This window comes from Mus musculus, chromosome 18 (assembly GCF_000001635.26).
Source record: "Mus musculus strain C57BL/6J chromosome 18, GRCm38.p6 C57BL/6J".
In the NCBI taxonomy this organism is placed as follows: domain Eukaryota; kingdom Metazoa; phylum Chordata; class Mammalia; order Rodentia; family Muridae; genus Mus; species Mus musculus.
The window spans coordinates 12,332,499-12,355,161 of NC_000084.6; the positions used below are offsets into that span (position 1 = coordinate 12,332,499).

The following is a 22,663-nucleotide window of genomic DNA, read 5'->3' on the forward strand; positions in this document are numbered from 1 at the left end:
TAGACAGGATTTTACTGTGTAGCCCTGGCTGTCCTGAAACTCGCTCCGTAAACCAGGCTGGCCTCAAACTCAAGAGATCCTCCTGCCTCTGCCTTTGGAGTGCTGGGATTAAAGGTGTGTGGCACTGTTGCTGAAGGGCTCATTTGAGTATTTACAGCAGAGTAACACAAAGTAACACAAAGCCTGCAAACACAAAATTGTGTGAAATCAGAACAAGGTGTCAGCAGATATCGTTTGTGGTGGGGGCTGCTTCCTGGTTTAGACAGTCTTCACTGTGCCCTTATAGTAGCGGGAGCCAGCCAGCCAGCACACTTTCTCTCTCTCTCTCTCTCTCTCTCTCTCTCTCTCTCTCTCTCTCTCTCTCTCTCTCTCTCCATTCATTTATTCATTTTGGTTTGAGATAGGGTTTTGTCAGCCCAGGCTGATCTTCGACACAGGACGCACCTGCCTCAGCCTTCCATAGTGCTGGGTTGCAGGTGTGTGCCGCCATGCCCTTGGGGCTCGATTATAAAGCCACTGATCACGTTCACCGGTACCACCCCCTCGCTGTATTTATTGATTGCTCCCTGGATATAAATCTGTACAAGTGGGATGACTGAAGCAAATGCATACTAGAGTTATTTACCAAGAAACGAAAAAAAAAATCCTTTAACTGAAACCTTCCTGGTTGATCATAGGGTTTCAGCCTATGAATTTGTTGGGGGGAGGTTCAGGGATATTCACACCACAGCACCTCTCAGGTGTACCAAGTGTTCTCATTTCTGTATCCAGGCCGAGCAGTGTTCTCACGTCTTGCCTCTTTCCCCTCCTCTAGCCTTCAAGGCTTCAGTTTCATCTGGGATACTTGGAGCCCTTGAGCATGCTGGCTTCCCCATCTGTGGCACCTCCTCTAATAGCTTAGAGGGCCTACTGTAGACTCAATGTTGGAGGATGTCCAAGCCTCAGCCTTAAAGGAGTAATACCGGGACATCTAAAGGATGTATTTCCCCAAGGTACCTTCTCTGCTAACCACGGAGTGCACCATGGGTTGTGGTTTGAATGTATACTTTTCTGCCACTGCTAATTCAGCAAGATCCAGACTCTGTACGTAGCTGTAGCGGCAAGGTAGAAGAATGGGCCAACAGATCAACGCTCGCCTGGGAACTGGAAACGCCTTTGAGGAAAGTTCTACAGGCAGGGGCAGTTTCCTTCAAGCTTCTCAGGAGCTGGAGTATTTGGAGAGCTTGATTTCTGACCTGGCTCTTAGAACAGTCAGAGGAACTCCCCTGGTCTTCTGGATTTGGGGAGCCCGGGAAAGTTTGCAGCCAGCAATGTCCACGCCTGACATTTCCTGATCCCGAGGGTGCCAGCAACAGCGGCAGGTTCTCAACCCGGGGCCACGCCCACGCGGCGGGCTCATCGCGTGGACAGAGGGGAGCGGCCCAGGGCGCCGCCCACTCCCGGGGCTGTCCAGGCGTGCTGAGAGTAGCAGCCTCCTGCTCCGCGGTGCTACCCTGGGCACAGGCAGGAGACCCAGCGCCGCGGGATGGCGGTGGCTCTGGGCAGGGCACCGCGATCCTTACCGCTGCTGCTCACTCTATTGCTGCTGCTGTTGCTGAGGATGTCGCCCAGCTGGAGCGTGGTGGGTCAGGACCATCCCATGTCCTCGCGCAGCCTGCACCCGCCCTACTTCAACCTGGCCCAGGCGGCGAGAATCTGGGCCACCGCCACCTGCGGGGAGCGGGACCCAGAGGTCTCAAGGCCCCGGCCTGAGCTTTTCTGCAAATTGGTGGGCGGCCCCGCTGCACAGGGCAGCGGCCACACCATCCAGGTACGCTCCCCCCGGATAGCAGGGATTGGATTGAGAGTGGTGATTACCTCTCTACATGGGCCAGTCACTGAGGCCAAAGGATGGGTCTTCTTTTCCCAACTTGACCTAATGATCTCAAGTGACTGGGATCGAGCTGTTCCAAGGCCAGACTGGCTGTGACCTGGGCGTAGTGCTCCTGGTATGAGTCTATGAGAGCACTGCCTTGGCCACATACCACTGTAGGTAGGTGGGGTGGGCAAAGCGAGGGTGAGTGAAAGTTGTGGTCAGTTTACAGCTTGTAGAAGAGGAAGTCGGTCGGAGGCTTTGTAGCAAAATCTCCATCCCCCGATGGCACCTGGCCATCCCAGGACAGACCCTGGGCTTCGGTGGCAGCTGTCTGTCAGACTTCATTTTTGCAGCTGTATGCCTAGGAGACTTCAGTAGTATTCTGGTTATATCTCTAGTACCTCTTTACTGTCAGCAGAAAGAGTCACCTGATGGGCCAACATGCAGTTCTGGGGCCAGTGGATAGAAAGACTCTGGCAGGGAACATCTGGCAGAAACGAGGGTGTGCGCGGGTGCTCCAGCCTAATCAGCACTTGGTGGTGTGCCAGGTCCTCACAGTGGAGCCTCCTCGTGGTCTGGGAGGCACTCAAAGAAGGCCAAGAAACAACATTTGACCCCAGGATGGATGTGAGCATTTGAGTCCAGTCCTAAGTCCAAATTCTCTACTCCAAGCTATTCTTTCTCCTAGAAGTCCCGCTGAGGAGAGGAAGTGTCACAGGAAGTGGGAGTACTTTTGGAGCTTAGAGTGTCTGGGTTAGTGTGTTAGACAGTCTTGCCTGGCACCACCATGAATGACAGGGAGTTGGATGTGCCATGTGGTAGATGCAAATTTATTTATAAATTATATGCATGTGAGCATGCTAATATACTGTGCATATTTCATTCCATGGAAAGAAAATTGAAAAGATAAATCAGTGATAAAACATTTTTATCATATAGTGTAAATATGCAAAAAGGGAAATGAAGAGAAGACAACCACGATGAGGATAGTTTAAACTTTCTGCAATAGGCTCCTCATAGTTTTGCTTTAATTATTTGTTATTAGACATGTATACAAGTGTAATTATGGAATTCCTTCTGACACGTTTAGTTTGGTACTTGCTGACTTCCAGATTGCACATTTGAAGGGTCTCTAGGACAGAGTAGGCTCGGTTATGCTGAGGTTACAGTCCTGTGGTAGGTCTTAGCTGGCGTGCAGGAGGCCCTGGGCCCTCCTAGTACTAAACACAGACAGAGAACCAAATCAGCAGTCTCTGCTGCAAAGGCGTGGTAGTACTCATGAAGAGTTGAGGCTAGCCTAGGCTCGTGTCAAGTTCAAGGTCATGGTTTTGTTGCTTCACTGTCCCGTCTTCTATCTCCTTGCTTTTCTTTTCCCTCCCCGCTTTCAGTTGCTCTCCTCCCTTTTCTCCTTTTCTTTGTAGTTTAGGCTGTGTGAGCAATGGCCTGGGCCAGCTACCTTTGTAGTTTAGGCTGTGTGAGCAATGGCCTGGGCCAGTTACCATTGTGTTTGGAAGCACTGAATTGTGGTGCAGTACTACAGGCTAAAGCAAGTTTTTCACTTGAAAAAAAAAATCCAAGTGGGTGTGTGACAGGCTTCTTGCTGTCTGCACTCACTAAATCACAGTACTCAGAATTCCACCAGAGAGCGCTCCCTACCCCCACCCCCAGTAAAACTGTGGCTGGTCATCGCTCTCCTCTCAGGCTGTAGGCAACATTTTCTACCATAGAAAATCACGAGTTTTAATGTTTCAGACAATCTGTTCAAAAAGCACTGGCAGTTTTCTTTTGGAAAAATATTAAAATAAATTAGAAAAATTTGTTTCACATTTAAGTAAATGAAAATATGAGATGTTTAAAGTTGATGAGTTGCTGGCTTCGCCATAGCAAGAAAGGCATACATCCCCAAATGCTGCCTTTCAGAATGCTTTTTTTTTTTTCCATGAGGCACACATTTCCTTAGAGAAGTGTTTACTTTCCCACATACCATTGACATAAGATGCCTACTTTGATAAAATAGAGGGTCTGCCTTTACTGGTCTGTAAATATCAGTTCGTGTGCACCAGTCCCTGCTGGCATCCAGTTGTCATCCCAGAGAGAGTCAGCAAGTTTGGAATGTTTGGGGGAAATCCGTGTAATTCTTCCAAAAAGCATTTTACTATTGTGTATTAATTGTCAAGACCATGGGCTTTAATTTTCACTCCTGCAAATCATATCCATACGCTGACCACCTTTTTCTCCCTCCCCTCCCCTCCTCTCCCCTCCCCCCAACCCCTCTCTGAATAGTTTACCTTCTACTTTCCTGACTTCTTAAAATTTACATTCATACATGAGGGAGAGTGTGGGAGATTTTCTTTCTTAGTCTGGCTCTTTTTTTTTTTGGATGGTCTTTAGTTCTATCCATTATCCTTTGGATAGTATGAGCTTTGTATTATTATCATTATTATTATTATTATGGGAATCACATTATCATGTACCCTAATAACACCTTCTAGTCTTCCCATGTCCATCCCCCCCTTGTGACCCTCCCCCTTGTGACCCTTCTCCCCCAAAAGGAAAAAGCAAGTTCATTTTGTGTTGTCCATATACTCACTGGAGCATGGTCAAATTCCTAGTGGCCAGCCTACGAGGGAGGATGAATCTTTCTCCACCTGCATCACATCAGAAGCCATCGACAGAGCAGAGCCATGTGGTAGCTGGTAGCTGGTAAGGGGCAGAGCCAGCTCTCCTGCTTCACACCACTATGGTCAGAGATTCTCGGCCTTCCTAATTCTGTGACACTCCCCCCCCCCCATGTTGTGGTGACCTCTAATTATAAAATTATTTTTGTTGCTACTTCATAACTAATTTTGGTGCTGTTATGACTCATAATGTAAATATCTGTGTTTTCTGATGGTCTTTTGTGAAAGAGACTTCTGATGGTGACCCTGTGGAAGAGTTGCTCACTCCCTAAAGGAGTCACAATCCAGAGGTTGAGAACTGACTCTCTGCTGCATATATCCACCACACCTTCTTCATCCACTCATCTGTGGTGTACACCCAGGACATTCCACACCCTGGCTATTGTAGGCATGTGAACATCAACATAGATAGGCATGCAGGGCCTTCTGGTGTACGCTAACTTTGTCTCCTTTGACTCTACATCCTGGACTTATGGTATGGCTGCAGTATATCGTGGTTTTATTTATCCCTGATTTAAGGAGCTTTCATTCTGGATGCCATAGTGGTTGCACTGTTTAACAAGGACTTCTCATACTATGAATCCTCACCAGCACATCTTGTTTTCATGGTACCCATTTTGACTGGGATGAGATAGACTCTCAGGGAGTTTTGATTTGCACTTTCAGACAAAGGATTTTGAATACCTTTTCATCTATTTATTGGCTATTTTTCGTTTTTTTGGGAAAGTATCTCCTCAGTTTGTCTATTAGTTCGGGTGGTTAGTGTTTTAAGGTATTTATATATCCTGGATATGAGTCCTGTCCTGACTGAATAGCTGGCGAACATGCTCTCCCATTCTGCATATGTCCCTTCACATCTCCCATTCTGTGTATGCCCCTTCACTCTAGGGTTGCTTCCTGGGATGTGCAGAGGCTTTTTAATTTAATTACCCTCCCCCATCAAATCCCATACCTCCTCCCCACCCCCCTGTCTCCAGTGGATGCCCCCACCTCCACCCCACTTGACCTCTAAATTTCCTGGGGCTTCCAGTCTCTCGAGGGTTAGGTGCTTCATCTCTGAATGAACACAGACCTGGAGTCCTCTACTGTATGTGTGTTAGGGGCCTCATATCAGCTGGTGTATGCTGTGTTTGGTGATCCAGTGTTTGAGAGAACTCAGGGTCCAGATTAATCGAGACTGCTGGTCCTCCTATAGGATCTCCCTTCTCCTCAGCTCCCTTCAGTTTTCCGTAATTCAACAATAGGGGTCAGCTACTTCTGTCTCTTAATTGGGTGCAAATATTTGCATCTGACTTTTTAGATGCTTGTTGGGTCTTTCAGAGGGCAGTCATGATAGGTCCCTTTTGTTAGCATTCCATAGCCTTAGTAATAGTGTCAGGCCTTGGGACCTCCCCTTGAGCTGGATTCCACTTGGAGCCAGTCGCTGGACCTTCTTTTCCTCAGACTCCTCTCCATTTCCATCCCTGTAATTCTTTCAGATAGAAACAATTATGGGTCAGAGATGTGACTGTGGGATGGCAACCCCATCCCTCACTCAATGCCCTGTCTTCCTGTTCCTCCTCCCTACTGTCGGGCATTTCATCTAAGATTCCTCCCTTTGAGTCCTGAGAGTCTCTCACCTCTCAGGTCTCTGGTGCATTCTGGAGGGTTCCCGTCAACCTCCTAACTTCCGAGGTTACCTGTTTCCGTTCTTTCTGCTGGCCCTCAGGACTTCAGTCCTTTTCCCTCACCCAGTACCAGATCAGGTTCCCCCCCCCCCCACTATCCCTCCTTCCACTTTCCCTCCCAGGTCCCTCCCTCCCCATTTGTGATTGCTTTTTTCACTATTCCAAGTATGACAGAGGCATTCTCACTTGGGCATTTCAGCTTGTTGACCTTTTTGATTTCTGTGGACTGTATCTTGGGTATTCTGTACTTTTTTTGTTTGTGTGTGTGGCTAATATCCACTTATTCGTGAGTACATACCATGCATATCCTTTTGGATCTCAGTTACCTCACTCAGGATTTCCTAGTTACATCCATTTGCCTGCAAAACTCAGGATATCCTCATTCTTAATAGCTGAGTAGTACTCCATTCTGCATATGAACCACATTTTCTGTATCCATTCTTCTGTCGTGGGACATCTAGGTTCTTTCCAGCTTCTGGATATCACAAATAAGGATGCTAAGAACATAGTGGAACATGTGCCCCTGTGGCATGGTGGGACATCTTTTGGGTATATTCCCAAGATTGGTATAGCTGGATCTTCAGGTAGATCTATTTCCAATTTTCCAAGGAACCTCCAGATTGATTTCCAGAGTGGTTGTACCAGTTTGCAATCCCACCAACAATGGAGGAGTGTTCCTCTTTCTTCACATCCTCTCCAACATGTGATGTCACCTGAGGTTTTGATCTTAGCCATTCTGACTGGTGTTAGGTGGAATCTCAGGGTCGTTTTGATCCTTCTTTAATTACTAAGGACTTTGAACATTTCTTTAGGTGCTTCTCAGTCATTCAAAATTTCTCAGTTGTAAGTTCTTGGTTTAGTTCTATACCCCATTTTTTGATTGGGTTATTTGTTTTTTTTTGATGTTTAACTTCTTGAGTTCTTTATATATGTTGGATATTAGACCTCTATTTGATGTGGGGTTAGTGAAGATTTTTTCCCCAATCTTTAGGTTGCCAATTTGTCTTATTGACTATGTCCTTTGCCTTACAGAAGCTTTCCAGTTTCATAAGGTCCCATTTATCAATTCTTGATCTTAGATCATGAGCCATTGGAGTTCTGTTTAGGAAGTTTCCCCCTGTGCTAATGAGTTCAAGGCTCTATCTCACCTTTTCTTCTATAAGATTCAATGTATCTGGTTTTATGTTGAGGTCTTTGATCCACTTGGACTTGAGCTTTGTACAAGGTGACAAATATGGGTCTATTTTCATTCTTCTACATACAGACAACCAGTTAGACCAGCATATTTATTGAAGATGCTTTCTTTTTTCCATTTTAAAATTTTGGTGTCTTTATCAAAAATCAAGTGACTCTAAGTGTGTGGTTTTATTTCTGAGTCTTCAGTTCTATTCCATTGATCAATGTGCCTGTCTCTGTACCAATACCATGCAGTTTAGTTTTATCACTATCACTCTGTAGTAAAGCTTGAGGTCAGGGATGGTGATTCCCCAAGCTGTTCTTTTATTGTTAAGAATTGTTTTCCCTATTCTGTTTTTTTTTTCCTTTCCAGATGAATTTGAGAATTGTTCTTTCCATGTCTTTGAAGAATTGTGTTGGGATTTTGATAGGGATTGCATTGAATCTATAGATAGTCTTTGGTGGATGGTCATTTTTACTATGTTAATTCTGCCAATCCATGAGCATGGGAGATCTCTCCATTTTCTGAGATCTTCTTCTATTTCTTTCTTGAGAGACTTAGAGTTATTTTCATACAAGTCTTTCACTTGTTTGGTTAGAGTTACCCCAAGATATTTTATATTGTTTGTGGCTATTGTGAAGGTAGTTGTTTCCCTAATTTCTTTCTCAACCTCTTTATCCTTTGTAAAAATGAAGTCTATTTATCTATTTGAGTTAATTTTATATCTGGCCACTTTGCTGAAGTTGTTTATCAGCTGGAGAAGTTCTCTGGTAGAAGTTTTGGAGTCAGTTATGTATACTATCATATCATCTGCAAATAGTGATATCTTTATTTATTCTTTAACAATTTATATTCCCTTGATCTCTTTTTATTGTCTTATTATTCTAGCTAGCACTTTGAGTACTATATTGAATAGATATGGGGAGAGTGTACATCCTTGTCTTGTCCCTGATTTCAGTGGGATTGCTTCAAGTATGCCTCCATTTAATTTGATATTGGCTGTTGGTTTGCAGTAAATCACTTTTATTATGTTTAGGTATGGGTCTTGAATTCTTGATCTCTCCAATACTTTTAACATTAAGGGGTGTTGTATTTTGTTAAATGCTTTTTCTGCATCTAAGGAGATGATCCTGTGATTTTTTTTCTTTGAGTTTGTTTATATAGTGGATTATATTAAACCAACCTTGCATCCCTGGGATGAAGCCCACTTGATCATGGTGAATGATGGTTTTGATGGATTTGGTTTGCAAGAATTTTATTGAGTATTTCTATATTGATATTCATAAGTGAGATAGGTCTGAAGTTCTAATTTTTGGTTGGATCCTTGTGTAGTTTAGGTAGCAGAGTAGTTGTGGCTTTATAGAGTGAGTTAGGTAGTGTTCCTTCTGTTTCTATTTTATGGAATAGTTTGAGGAAAATTGGTAGTAGGTCTTCTTTGAAGGTCTGGTAGAATTCTACACTAAATCCATCTGGTCCTGGGCTTTTTTGGTTGGGAGGTTTTTTTTTTTTTAATGATTTCTATTTTCTTGTGTTATATGGGCCTGTTTAGATAGTTTACCTGCTCTTGATTTAACTTTGGTATGTGGCATCTGTCTAGAAAACTATCCATTTCATATAGATTTTCCAATTTTGTGGAGTATAGACTTTTATAGTAGGATCTGATGATTTTTTGAATTTCCTCTGTTTCTGTTGTTTTTGCCTCCCTTTTCATTTCTGATTTTATTAATTTGGTTACTGCCTCTTGGCTCTTTAGTTAGTTTGGCTAGGGGTTTATCTATTTTGCTGATTCTCTCAAATAACCAGCTTTTGGTTTTGCTGATTCTTTGTATTGTTTTCTTTGTTTCTATTTGTCTGATTTCGGCCCTGAGTTTGACTATTTTCTGCTTTCTACTTCTTGGGTGAGTTAGCTTCTTTTTGTTCTAGAGCTCTCAGGTATGCTTTTAAGTTGTTAGTATAAGATCTCCCTAGTTTCTTTACAGGTCACTTAGTGCTATGAACTTTCCTCTTAGCACTCCTTTCACTGTGTCCCATAAGTTTGGGTATGATGTACCAACATTTTCATTAAATTCCAGGAAGTCTTTAATTTCTTTCTTTATTTTGTCCCTGACTAAGTTATCACTGAATAAAGAGTTGTTCAGTTTCCATGTGTATATGGGCTTTCTGTAGTTTTTGCTATTGGTGAGAATGGGGTGTTGAAATCTCCCACTATTATTGTGTGGGGTTCAATGTGTGTTTTGAGTTTTAGTAAAGTTTCTTTTATGAACTTGGGCACTCTTGCATTTGGGGCATAGATGTTCAGAATTGAGATGTTCTCTTGGTGGATTTTCCCCTTGTTGAATATGAAGTGCCTTTCTTCATCACACTTGATAACTTTTGGTTAAAAGTCTATTTTATTGGCTATTAGGATGGCAACTGCTGCTTGTTTCTTGGGACCATTTGCTTGGAAGATCTTTTTCCATCCTTTTACTCTGAGATAGTGCCTGTCTTTGTTATTGAGGTGTGTTTCTTGTATGCAGCAAAATGCTGGATCTTGTTTGTACATTCATTCTGTTAGCTTATATCTTTTAGTAGGTGAATTAAGTCCATTAATATTGAGAGATATTGAAGAGAGATGAGTGTTGGTTCCTGATATGTTTGTTTTTGTAGGTGACTTTATGTGCTATTGGTTCTCTCCCTTTTGACTTTGTTGTAAGATGCTTAATATCTTATCCTTTCTTTAGTGCAGGTATTTTTCCTTGTGTTGGAGTTTTCCTTCCAGAATCCTCTGTAGGGCTGGGCTCGGTTGGTAGATAGATACTGTTTGAATTTGGTTTTGTGCTGGAATATTTTGGTTTCTCCAAATGATTGAGAGTTTTGCTGGATATCGTAGCCTGGGCTAGCATTTGTGTTCTCTTAGGGTCTGCATGACCTTTGACCAGGCTCTTCTGGCTTTCATAGTCTCTGTTGAGAATTCTGGTGCAAGTCTGATAGGTCTGCCTTTATATGTTACTTGGCCTTTTTTCCTTACTGCTTTTAATATTCTTTCTTTGTTCTGTACATATAGTGTTTTGATTATTATGTGACAAGAAGATTTTCTTTTCTGGTCCCACTTATTTGGTGTTCTTTGGGCTTCTTGTACCTTTATGGCCATCTCTTTCTTCAGGTTGGGGAAGTTTTCTTCTATGAATTTGTTTAAGACATTTTCAGGTCCTTTGAGCTGGGAATCTTTGTTCTCCTCTATTCCATTTATTCTTAGATTTGGTCTTTTCATTGTATCCTGAATTTCCTGGATGTTTTGGGTTAGGGGTTTTTTATGTTTTGAATTTTCTTTGACAATTGTGTCAATCTCTTCGACCGTATCTTCTACACCTGAGGTTCTCTCTTCTATTTCTTGTATTCTGTTGGTGATACTTACATCTGTAATTCCTGACCTCTTTCCTAGGTTTTCCATTTCCAAGTTTGCCTTCATTTGTGTTTTCTTTATTGTTTCTACTTCCACTTTTAGGTCTTGGATCGCTTTATTCAATTCTTTTACTTGTTTACCTGTGTTTTCCCATATTTCTTTTAGTGAGTTATTGCTATCCTCCTTAAAGGAATCTATTATCTTCATGAGATAGGATTTTAGGTCAGCTTTCTGATTTTCAGGTGTGTTGGTGTGTTCAGGGCTTGCTGTGGTGGGAGAACTGGGTTCTGACGTATTTTGGCTTCTGTTGCTTATGGTCTTGTGCTTGCCTTTCACCATCTGGATATCCCTGGTGTTTGTTGGTCTGGGTGACTGTATGGAGTCTGCCTCTTTTGTTCCTGGGTTGCTTCAGGTCTCCCGGTAGGCCTGTAGCCCTGGCTGTATCAGACTACCTATGGGGCCTTCCAACTGGGGGCTCTTCACAGGGACAGAGAAGCTACTGATCTGTTGCCCTGGCTGCAGTAGATTTCCTGGGAGGCCTTCTGACTGTTGGGTCTTCAGTGGAACATTCAAGCTGTTTCCAACTGCTCTGAGTACAGCCGGTTCTCTAGGATCGATCAGGATATGGAGTCTTCATGGGAGTAGACCAGCTAGGGGTCTGCCTCAGCAGTAAGGTCCGGGTGGAAGGGATGGGAGGGATGGAAGGGATGGAAAAGGGGTGGTATTCAGGAGGGTTTTGGTGGGTGATGTGTTGTAGAGTTTTTTTTTAACTGTACACAATCCCATCATCATGCTTGCTCTTACTGTCTGGCCCATTGAGTCCCATTTAGAACATCATGGCTCATCCCTGCATCTTATGTGCATCTTATGTGCTAGTATTCTGAGGTATGGTGTTGTGATATCTCTAGCATTGCTTTTTTTTTTTTTTAATTAGGATTGCTATTGCTGTTCAGGTGTGTGTGTGTGTGTGTGTGTGTATGTGTGTGTGTTCATATATAATTATTTCTAGTTCTGTGAAAAGATGTCATTGGGATTCTGATAGGGACCACATTAACTTACTAGATGGTTTTTGGTAGCATAGAAATAGTATTTGTTCTGCTCACCCACTAGTATGAGTGTTCTGCCCATCTACTGGTGTCTTCTTCGGTTTCTTTCTTCAGAGTTGCACAGTTTTCATTGTAAAGGTCTCTCACCTCTCTGGTTATGTTTATCCCAAGGGGCCTTGTAGGCTTTTGTGAGTGATATTATTTTCATTATTTATTTCTCAGTATATTAATTATTGATATATAAAAGCTACTGAATTTTAAATCTTGAGTTTTTTATATCGTTGCTTTGCTAAGTTTGTCAGGTCTAGAAGGGTTTTGGTAGACTCTTCTAAGTATAGGATCGTACCATTTGCAAATAGAAATAATTTGACATCTTCCTTTTTCATTATAGATCATTTTATTTTTTGTTTGTATGTTTATTAAACACTTCATTGAATACAAGCATTAACAGTGGACATCCTTGTTTTGGTCCTGATTTTAGACAAAATGATTTGAGTTCCCCCCCTCGGGTATGATGTTGGCTTCAAGGTAATGATATATAGCATTTATTATGTTAAGTCACATGTTTCTGTGTGCTTCCTTCAGACCTTTTATCATGAAGGACAGTTGATTTTTGCCAGGTGATTTCATGCGTTTGTCCAGATGATTATGTGCATTGTTACTAATTCTATTTGGGGCTGTGTTTTATTTACCACTTTACGTTTGTTGAACCATCCTTGCATCCCTAGAATGCAACCAACATCATGATGCGTGATTTTTTTAAGTGTTGGATTTAGTCTGCAAATATTTTGTTGAACTCTTTTGTGCATTAATGTTCATCAAGAGCATTGGTCAACAATTTTCTTTTGTCAACTGCCATCCTTATTTGACTTAGGTATCAGAGTGATAGTGGCTCCATAGCTGACACTAGAAGAATACTTTCCATTCCTATTTTATGGGGTAGAATGAAGATTATTGATATTATTGAAGATTAGTGAATATCCTTGATCCTCACCTTTTCTTTGTTGAGAGACTTATTATTGAATTGGTCTCACTATTTGTATTTGATATGTTTCTTTTTTTTTTTTTAATTCTTCTTGGGGGTTAGACACTTATTGTTGGCTGTTACACACTTATTGTTCTTCCAGAGGACCTGGGTTTGGTTCCTAGAACCCACATGGTGGCTCCCAGCCATTATCACCATGGCTGTGTCTATTGTGTCTAGTGATGTTTGTTTTCTGAGTTGGATACACTAACACTTGGTGCCTATATGTTTATAATGATCATGACTTTCTGATGTAGGTAGTGACTTTGTTTCTTCTATCATTGTTTGATGTCTGCTTTGTTAGACTTGACTGTATTGCGGCAGTTGCTTGCTTCTGCACACTGTTTGCTTTGATATCATTTCCTATCCCTTTAATCTGTTTGTATATATCTTTACTGCTGTGTTTCTGCAGGCAACAGAGAAGTGGACCTTGGATTAATTCAATGGGTCAGTGCTAAAAGCAGTTGCTGTCAAGACTGGCACCCTGAGTTTGATCCCTGGCACGTCATAATATAAGAACAGAATTCTCACTAGTTGACCTCCAACCTTCATATGTGCACTCTCTCTACATTTACAAATAAGTTTTATATTTTTTTAAGAAAATAGTTGGATCATTTTTGCTAATCCTCTCAGAGGTCTATGCCTTTTAATTTGATAATTAAGACTATTTATAATCAGAGTTAGGATGGAAATGTGTATGCTGATTTCTCTCATTTTGTTATTTTTATGCTATTTGATTTTTTTCCTAATTCTTATTAGATTACAGTTCATCATCGCAGGGAAGTCAGGCAGGAATTTGAAGCAGCAGCAGTCATGTTCTGGAGTCAGAGCAGAGAAAGAACGAACACATGCATGCTTCCTTCTCAGCTCACCTTCTTCACTCTTATACAATCAAGGGTGGTGCTAGGGAATAGTGCTGCTCATAGTGGGCTAGGTCTTCCGACCTCGGTTCCCACAATCAAGATAACCCTCACAGACATGCCTATAGGCCAACGTGATCTAGATATTTCTCATTGACACTGTCTTCCCAGACAATTCCAGGTTATGTCAAGTTAACACTTGATACGTAACCATCACAGGAACTAACATTCCCTAAAGCAACAGCTTAAAAATGGCTCCTGTTACTGCATCTCACTTTTACACTGAGACAAGCAGAGGGGTTATCAAGGGCCATTATACAATCTCTAAATCAGCTATAGATTTCCTTTAGTGTCTGTTTCTATATGGGTTTTCCAGGCTGCCTTTCTTTGCTCTCTTTCTGTCCCTGTTTCACCACCACCACCACCACCACCACCACCACCACCACCACCACCAGTTAGTCAGGCCACTGAGCTCTGCACAGCTGTGCTCTCTCACCCTCTGTCCCATAAGCAGTCTCTGGGTCTCTCAGTGTCCCTCTGTTTACCCTTCAGTGTGTCCTTCAGTCACTAGTTTTCATGATATAATGGGAAAGTGCTGCCTGCTGCTTTGGGTCTACCATCTTAGCTCCTAGCCTTTTAGTGCCTCAGAATGAGATAACTGTGAGCCCTGTTTTAGCAAGAGACATAGGTTCATGTTCACTTCTCAGTCCAATCTGGGCTTGCATCTTTTCTGCTCTTTAAGGGAAGAGAATTCATACTTCATTTGGCCAGGTTATGTGTCATGGTCACACCCTAGGCTGGTGACCTACCTTCTCTTACACTCAAAACCTTTAAAAGGAAGTGATCATCTGACTTGGGGATTGGGTGAAGGCCTCTGTGACAATCTGTATATTTAAGATCAACAAAATTGAGTTTTTCACTTTAAATTAAAATAACTATCAACTGTAGCTTGAATATTTAATTCTTGACTGCACTAGATTGCTTGCCACACCAGCATTGGAGAAAATCATTCTAGTTATTGGTAGAGAAGGTATGGAGTGAAAAATTAACCACAGAGATCCTTAACTGTGGCTCTCCCCAGATTTGCCCACAGAGAGCCACCGAATGCTCCCCAAGAGGCAGTGTTAGTGATGGGTTGGTTGGCCCTGTTGTCTGGCTGCCCAGATAAGTCACCTTTCCTGTTTTCATTGGGTTTTTAAGACAGGCCAGTGTACATGGGCTATCACTCCCAGACAGAGTAGGAAGTGGCTTCTCAGGTTCACTCAGCAGACTGTGGCCATAGATCAGGGCATAACTTTGTAAAGACTTCCCAGTTTGGTGATAAGCTGTGTTTGGCATTTTCCTCCACAAAGAAAAAGGAACTAAAGTTGCTCTCTCCACCCAACACTTGAGGGACTCAGGAAAGTAGATTACTTGCTGATAGGAAAGAAGCATGTTTGCAGGAGGAAGAAAAAGCTGAGCTCTAGAGGTTAGACTACTGGTCACGTTCACCCAGTGTGGGCAGGAATCTTGAGAGCTAGCTGCACAGGGGTGGAGGAGGACAGAGATTATGGTTAACCCATTGTTCGTATCTGAGTGATGCTGGACTTGCCCCTGCTCATGCACAGCTGGAGACTGGAAGTCGAGGGTTAACCAAAGCAACGCTGGTTCTGTGAACTTTCTAAAAATAAGTTTGTGAAGCCAGCCAAAATTTAGAATTTCACGCCAAAAGGATCTGCAAAAATTAAAGTTACAGAAACGAGCAAAGGTCATTTCTGAAAATAGAACCTGGTTCCATGGCTTATTTTTGGTAGTGCATCTATAACAACAGGGCTGGCATTTTAATAGTAGTCCTGGTCAACAGGCAGGGTGATTTACGATTCTGAGTAGTGCTGGTGTGAGAATGTTATTCATTGTGCTGTTCTTGGCTCTAAAGATCCCATTAAGCAGATTCTTGCTGTTACTCAGATTTCTGAATTTTTGTTTTGAGAGATTTCTTTGATCCAAGGGTCCCATCCATGCTTTATCACAAAGCTTACAGTACAACAAGAACTTAGAAGCCACTGACCGTTTGATGGGGACAGAGTTAAGTGATGTCCAGTAGTTAACCTGACAGGTGTATTGGATTTGCATGTCCCCTTACCTGTGGAACTTGGGGATGTTACATACTGGACAACAGCAATGATAAAATTGGAATTGGAGGTCTATATTGAAAATACAGCCTCCAGTCCAGGGGCTGAGATAGCTCAGCGTTTAAGTACACTTGATGTTTTTCCAGAGGACCTGGGTTCACACCAGTTTCAGGTGGGTGATGCTCCTAGCCACCATGGACACCTGCACTCCTGTGCATATACTTGCAGCCATAAATCCTACACATGATTTAAAATAATTTTAAAAACTCTTTATAAGAAGCAAAAGAAAATGTGACCTAAAAGTTTAGGCTAGCTTGGCATAAACACTACAATTGTCAGGGATGAAGTGCATATGCACCAGAGATCCTGAATTTGTACAGTGTCAGGCCCACATGCCCTCTCTCCATCCCTGCTCCCCACTGTGGCTCCTGTAGAGAGCTTGTGTTTGACTTGGATGAAAACGACACATGCATGCACACACAGGCATGGCTAAGTGTGGCAGTGCTTGCTATTTGCTGTAAATCACAACCGAGTTTCAACTGTGTGTATAACTTGGTGCCAATGGCCATAAACAGGAAACTGAGTCACACCAAGGTTCTGTTTATAGATCTATTGTGAAAGAGAGTCATTTGTTAACAGGGCCTTTCCTTTCATTCACATAAAATCCCTGAGTGAGAGCTGGGAAGCTTAAGACATTTACTATGTCCTTCTTGCAACAATTATTAATGATAAAATTACTTTGACAATTCAGACAAGTGACTAATAGCTTTAATTTATTTTATATTCATGAGTGTTTTGCCCACATACATGTTTGTGTATCACATATATGCCTGGTGCCCACAGAGGTCAGAAGTGAGCATCAGATTCTCTGGACCTGGAGTTACAGATGATCGTGAGCCACCATGGGGGCACTATTAATTGAACCCCTGTGCTCTGGGAGAATGCTCTTATTATTTTCCCATGCTTGTAGACCTCATCAAGTTTCAGCAATGAAAGCCCATGTACAAGCACACAGAGGGAGAGGACAGAGAAGTTGGTGAGTCGACTCGACAGACCAGTGAAGATGCATGCTCCCACAACATACCAGCAGCCATTTCAGCTTGTTCCTAGGCAAATCTCAAGTTGCTAATGCACCTTTGGGATTGCCTAAGCTACAAACATCCAGTTCATGAATGATCACATTGCCTTCATGCTCTGAATTACTGTTGCCATTGAGAGTCGGGATCAGCTAATCTGAGAGAAAGGAACCTACAGCCATGGAGGAGAGGCCCAAAGATACTGCTCATGGCAGCCCCTCACTTGCACGGCGGTGTCTCTCAAACTGTTTCAGAATGTCGACTGAAGTGAAGCTTATGGTTCCTTTGGAAAGTCACTTGTGTCAGATGATGTTTTGCTGAGACAAACATGTGAAGGAGTGTTTTCCTGAAGCAGTCATGGGTGAGAGGATGTTTCACTAAAGAAGACACATGAAGGAACTTTTCGCTGACGCAGACATAGGTGAAGGGATGTTTCCCTAAAGCAAGCATGTGAAAGGGCACGTGGCAAAGGATTCTTTGCTAACGACAAGGATGTATTGGTTCACTTTACATAGAGTAGCTGAGCTCCATTTGTCATGACTCCATAGAGAAAAAGGTACCAAAAAAAGGTGTGTTGGTGTTCTGGAGGCTTCTTGGCTCTTCTGTGGATTTGGGCTGATTGGCAGTGATGTCAGCTGATACACACTCCCTGGGAGTTTTGCTAAGATCGACTCATGTGATGTTTTGCTGAGGCAAAGCCTGTGGAGGACACGTGATGTTTGGAGAGCTTATAAATAGGACTTGATGGTCAGGGATGGAGGCTTGCTGCATAGCTAGCTTTTCGAGGCTTCTTGGTCTCATATCTTTGCTGATCTTCACTTTGTCGTTGAGAGGCACAGCAGAGACGTTCTCCTGGCGGAGACGTTCTCCTGGCGCCCTGCTGACTCCTGTCGATGCAGCTGAGGCCTGGCTGGCTCTGCTAGGTTGTACCACTGTTTGCTATCCCGACACTACTGACCTAGACTGCTGCAGTATTCGTGAAGAGTTTGTGAGTGATCGAGCTACTGCTGCTGACTTCTGTGAACTGAACTGCGATGTCCTGACAACGCAGATGGGATTTGCTCCAAAGAACAATTTCTAAACAAGTCCACTGCCTGTATCCTAATAACCTTTCCTTTCCACTACCTCTGGTGGGTGGTGGGCTAGAAGGGAGGTTAAAGCATTTAAGAACCCATATTAAAAGTAGGTTTTGAAAAACTGAAGCATGAAGTTGGCTCTCTCTGTGGTGTCTCTACTCCACATATGAAAACGACATATCTTTTTCCAATTTTTGAAACATGAGTCTTTCCTCACAGTTTTAGTGACGTGTAATTTAAATTCTACAAAATGTATCTATTACAATCTTTTAGGATACATCATATAAATAACTTAGCTTCAAATTCCAGTTATGCACAGGTTGCTGTGGGGTTTTGAACAGATTTGAGTTCTGAAAAAGCTGACTTTAGCAATTAATTGCTTATTAATTCAGTGGGGGCAGGAGCAGGTCCTGGGAGCCCCCCACTTCCTCGTTCTTGATGACTCCCTACATTACTCTCTGGTATCACATTCTTCAGGGAGGGTAGCCCTGGAATCAACCGATTCTTCAAGGTTGTATTGAGTGTGACATTTGGAAACCAAGGGCTGGTGTTTTGTCCTCATCAGTCCTGATATGCCCTTGCTTCCAGGCACTTTCGGTGCCCAGGGCTGGGGTAAATGTAGCAGCTGCTCTTCTCTGAATAAGGCACATCCGCATTAGCGATGCAGCCGATGTCTGATTGCACATCCGCATTAGCGATGCAGCCGATGTCTGATTATTGGTTTTACATCCCATGACCTTGCTGTGGTTCTTTTTGTAGACTCTCTGGGAGTCTTCACAAACAGATGCATGTTTTTCTCCTTCCTGTGTAAGCAGTAAACTCTCTGAGCTGAGGACACAGCTTCCCAGCTCGAGGCTGACTTTTTTTTTTTTTTTTAAATGTTTAAAGATATTGAGGTGTCTCTTGAAGTGCAGAGACTGGTCCTAGGTAAGACTTCCAGACGGTAACCTTATTTGTCATAGTAGTCATGTAAAAATTTTATGTAAAATTCTTTTACTTTATATTACTGTGTGTGTGTCTCTATGTGTGTCTGTATGTGTTTTGTAGGCTTGCATGCATGTACATGGATGTATTTTCATTCTGGAGATAACAAGACCAATTGTGGGAGTCAGTTATTGTCTTCCACCAAGTGGAATTAATGACGAGTTCAGATACAATTTGTATCTAAAATCTTTTTTTTCCATTTCTTATTAGGTATTTAGCTCATTTACATTTCCAATGCTATACCAAAAGTCCCCCATACCCACCCACCCCCACTCCCCTACCCACTCACTCCCTCTTTTTGGCCCTGGCGTTCCCCTGCACTGGGGCATATAAAGTTTGCATGTCCAATGGGCCTCTCTTTCCAGTGATGGCCGACTAGGCCATCTTTTGATACATATGCAGCTAGAGTCAAGAGCTCCAGGGTACTGGTTAGTTCATAATGTTGTTCCACCTATAGGGTTGCAGATCCCTTTAGCTCCTTGGGTACTTTCTCTAGCTCCTCCATTGGGAGCCCTGTGATCCATCCATTAGCTGACTGTGAGCATCCACTTCTGTGTTTGCTAGGCCCCGGCATAGTCTCACAAGAGACAGCTACATCTGGGTCCTTTCGATAAAATCTTGCTAGTGTATGCAATGGTGTCAGCGTTTGGATGCTGATTATGGGGTGGATCCCTGGATATGGCAGTCTCTACATGGTCCATCCTTTCATCTCAGCTCCAAACTTTGTCTCTGTAACTCCTTCCATGGGTGTTTTGTTCCCACTTCTAAGGAGGGGCATAGTGTCCACACTTCAGTCTTCACTTTTCTTGAGTTTCATGTGTTTAGGAAAATGTATCTAATATCTTGGGTATCCTAGGTTTTGGGCTAATATCCACTTATCAGTGAGTACATATTGTGTGAGTTCCTTTGTGAATGTGTTACCTCACTCAGGATGATGCCCTCCAGGTCCATCCATTTGGCTAGGAATTTCATAAATTCATTCTTTTTAATAGCTGAGTAGTACTCCATTGTGTAGATGTACCACATTTTCTGTACTCATTCCTCTGTTGAGGGGCATCTGGGTTCTTTCCAGCTTCTGGCTATTATAAATAAGGCTGCTATGAACATAGTGGAGCATGTGTCCTTCTTACCAGTTGGGACATCTTCTGGATATATGCCCAGGAGAGGTATTGCTGGATCCTCTAGTACTATGTCCAATTTTCTGAGGAACCGCCAGACTGATTTCCAGAGTGGTTGTACAAGCCTGCAATCCCACCAACAATGGAGGAGTGTTCCTCTTTCTCCACATCCACGCCAGCATCTGCTGTCACCTGAATTTTTGATCTTAGCCATTCTGACTGGTGTGAGGTGGAATCTCAGGGTTGTTTTGATTTGCATTTCCCTGATGATTAAGGATGTTGAACATTTTTTCAGGTGCTTCTCTGCCATTCGGTATTCCTCAGGTGAGAATTCTTTGTTCAGTTCTGAGCCCCATTTTTTAATGGGGTTATTTGATTTTCTGAAGTCCACCTTCTTGAGTTCTTTATATATGTTGGATATTAGTCCCCTATCTGATTTAGGATAGGTAAAGATCCTTTCCCAATCTGTTGGTGGTCTTTTTGTCTTATTGACGGTGTCTTTTGCCTTGCAGAAACTTTGGAGTTTCATTAGGTCCCATTTGTCAATTCTCGATCTTACAGCACAAGCCATTGCTGTTCTATTCAGGAATTTTTCCCCTGTGCCCATATCTTCAAGGCTTTTCCCCACTTTCTCCTCTATAAGTTTCAGTGTCTCTGGTTTTATGTGAAGTTCCTTGATCCACTTAGATTTGACCTTAGTACAAGGAGATAAGTATGGATCGATTCGCATTCTTCTACATGATAACAACCAGTTGTGCCAGCACAAATTGTTGAAAATGCTGTCTTTCTTCCACTGGATGGTTTTAGCTCCCTTGTCGAAGATCAAGTGACCATAGGTGTGTGGGTTCATTTCTGGGTCTTCAATTCTATTCCATTGGTCTACTTATCTGTCTCTATACCAGTACCATGCAGTTTTTATCACAATTGCTCTGTAGTAAAGCTTTAGGTCAGGCATGGTGATTCCACCAGAGGTTCTTTTATCCTTGAGAAGAGTTTTTGCTATCCTCGGTTTTTTGTTATTCCAGATGAATTTGCAAATTTGCAAATTGCTCCTTCTAATTCGTTGAAGAATTGAGTTGGAATTTTGATGGGGATTGCATTGAATCTGTAGATTGCTTTTGGCAAGATAGCCATTTTTACAATGTTGATCCTGCCAATCCATGAGCATGGGAGATCTTTCCATCTTCTGAGATCTTTAATTTCTTTCTTCAGAGACTTGAAGTTTTTATCATACAGATCTTTCACTTCCTTAGTTAGAGTCACGCCGAGATATTTTATATTATTTGTGACTATTGAGAAGGGTGTTGTTTCCCTAATTTCTTTCTCAGCCTGTTTATTCTTTGTGTAGAGAAAGGCCATTGACTTGTTTGAGTTTATTTTATATCCAGCTACTTCACCGAAGCTGTTTATCAGGTTTAGGAGTTCTCTGGTGGAATTTTTAGGGTCACTTATATATACTATCATATCATCTGCAAAAAGTGATATTTTGACTTCCTCTTTTCCAATTTGTATCCCCTTGATCTCCTTTTGTTGTCGAATTGCTCTGGCTAATACTTCAAATACTATGTTGAAAAGGTAGGGAGAAAGTGGGCAGCCTTGCCTAGTCCCTGATTTTAGTGGGATTGCTTCCAGCTTCTCTCCATTTACTTTGATGTTGGCTACTGGTTTGCTGTAGATTGCTTTTATCATGTTTAGGTATGGGCCTTGAATTCCTGATCTTTCCAAGACTTTTATCATGAATGGGTGTTGGATCGTGTCAAATGCTTTTTCTGCATCTAACGAGATGATCATGTGGTTTTTGTCTTTGAGTTTGTTTATATAATGGATTACATTGATGGATTTTCGTATATTAAACCATCCCTGCATCCCTGGAATAAAACCTACTTGGTCAGGATGGATGATTGCTTTAATGTGTTCTTGGATTCGGTTAGCGAGAATTTTATTGAGGATTTATGCATCGATATTCATAAGAGAAATTGGTCTGAAGTTCTCTATCTTTGTTGGATTTTTCTGTGGTTTAGGTATCAGAGTAAGAGTGGCTCCATAAAATGAGTTGGGTAGAGTACCTTCTACTTCTATTTTGTGAAATAGTTTGTGCAGAACTGGAATTAGATCTTCTTTGAAGGTCTGATAGAACTCTGCACTAAACCTGTCTGGTCCTGGGCTTTTTTTGGCTGGGAGACTATTAATAACTGCTTCTATTTCTTTAGGGGATATGGGACTGTTTAGATGGTCAACTTGATCCTGATTCAACTTTGGTACCTGGTATCTGTCCAGAAATTTGTCCATTTCGTCCAGGTTTTCCAGTTTTGTTGAGTATAGCCTTTTGTAGAAGGATCTGACTGTGTTTTGGATTTCTTCAGGATCTGTTGTTATGTCTCCCTTTTCATTTCTGATTTTGTTAATTAGGATTTTGTCCCTGTGCCCTCTAGTGAGTCTAGCTAAGGGTTTATCTATCTTGTTGATTTTCTCAAAGAACCAACTCCTCGTTTGGTTAATTCTTTGAATAGTTCTTCTTGTTTCCACTTGGTTGATTTCACCCCTGAGTTTGATTATTTCCTGCCGTCTACTCCTCTTGGGTGAATTTGCTTCCTTTTTTTCTAGAGCTT

The 22,663-nt window shown here is 42.3% G+C and overlaps 1 protein-coding gene across 5 annotated transcripts in view; it reads left to right on the forward strand.

The window, feature by feature from the left end:
• Nucleotides 1–918: 918 nt before the first annotated feature.
• Lama3 (laminin, alpha 3) overlaps nt 919–22,663 on the forward strand; it is a 249,597-nt gene continuing 227,852 nt past the window's right edge. For 4 of the 5 annotated variants that reach the window (XR_003952502.1, XR_385977.4, XM_006525685.4 and 1 more), the window contains exon 1: nt 919–1,810. Coding sequence is in view for 3 of the 5 variants with exons in the window: in XM_006525685.4 (XP_006525748.1) it covers nt 1,526–1,810 (285 nt within the window). In the remaining 2 variants the exon portion in view is untranslated. The remainder of the gene's footprint in view (nt 1,811–22,663) is intronic. The other variant, NM_010680.2, reaches the window with a different exon arrangement.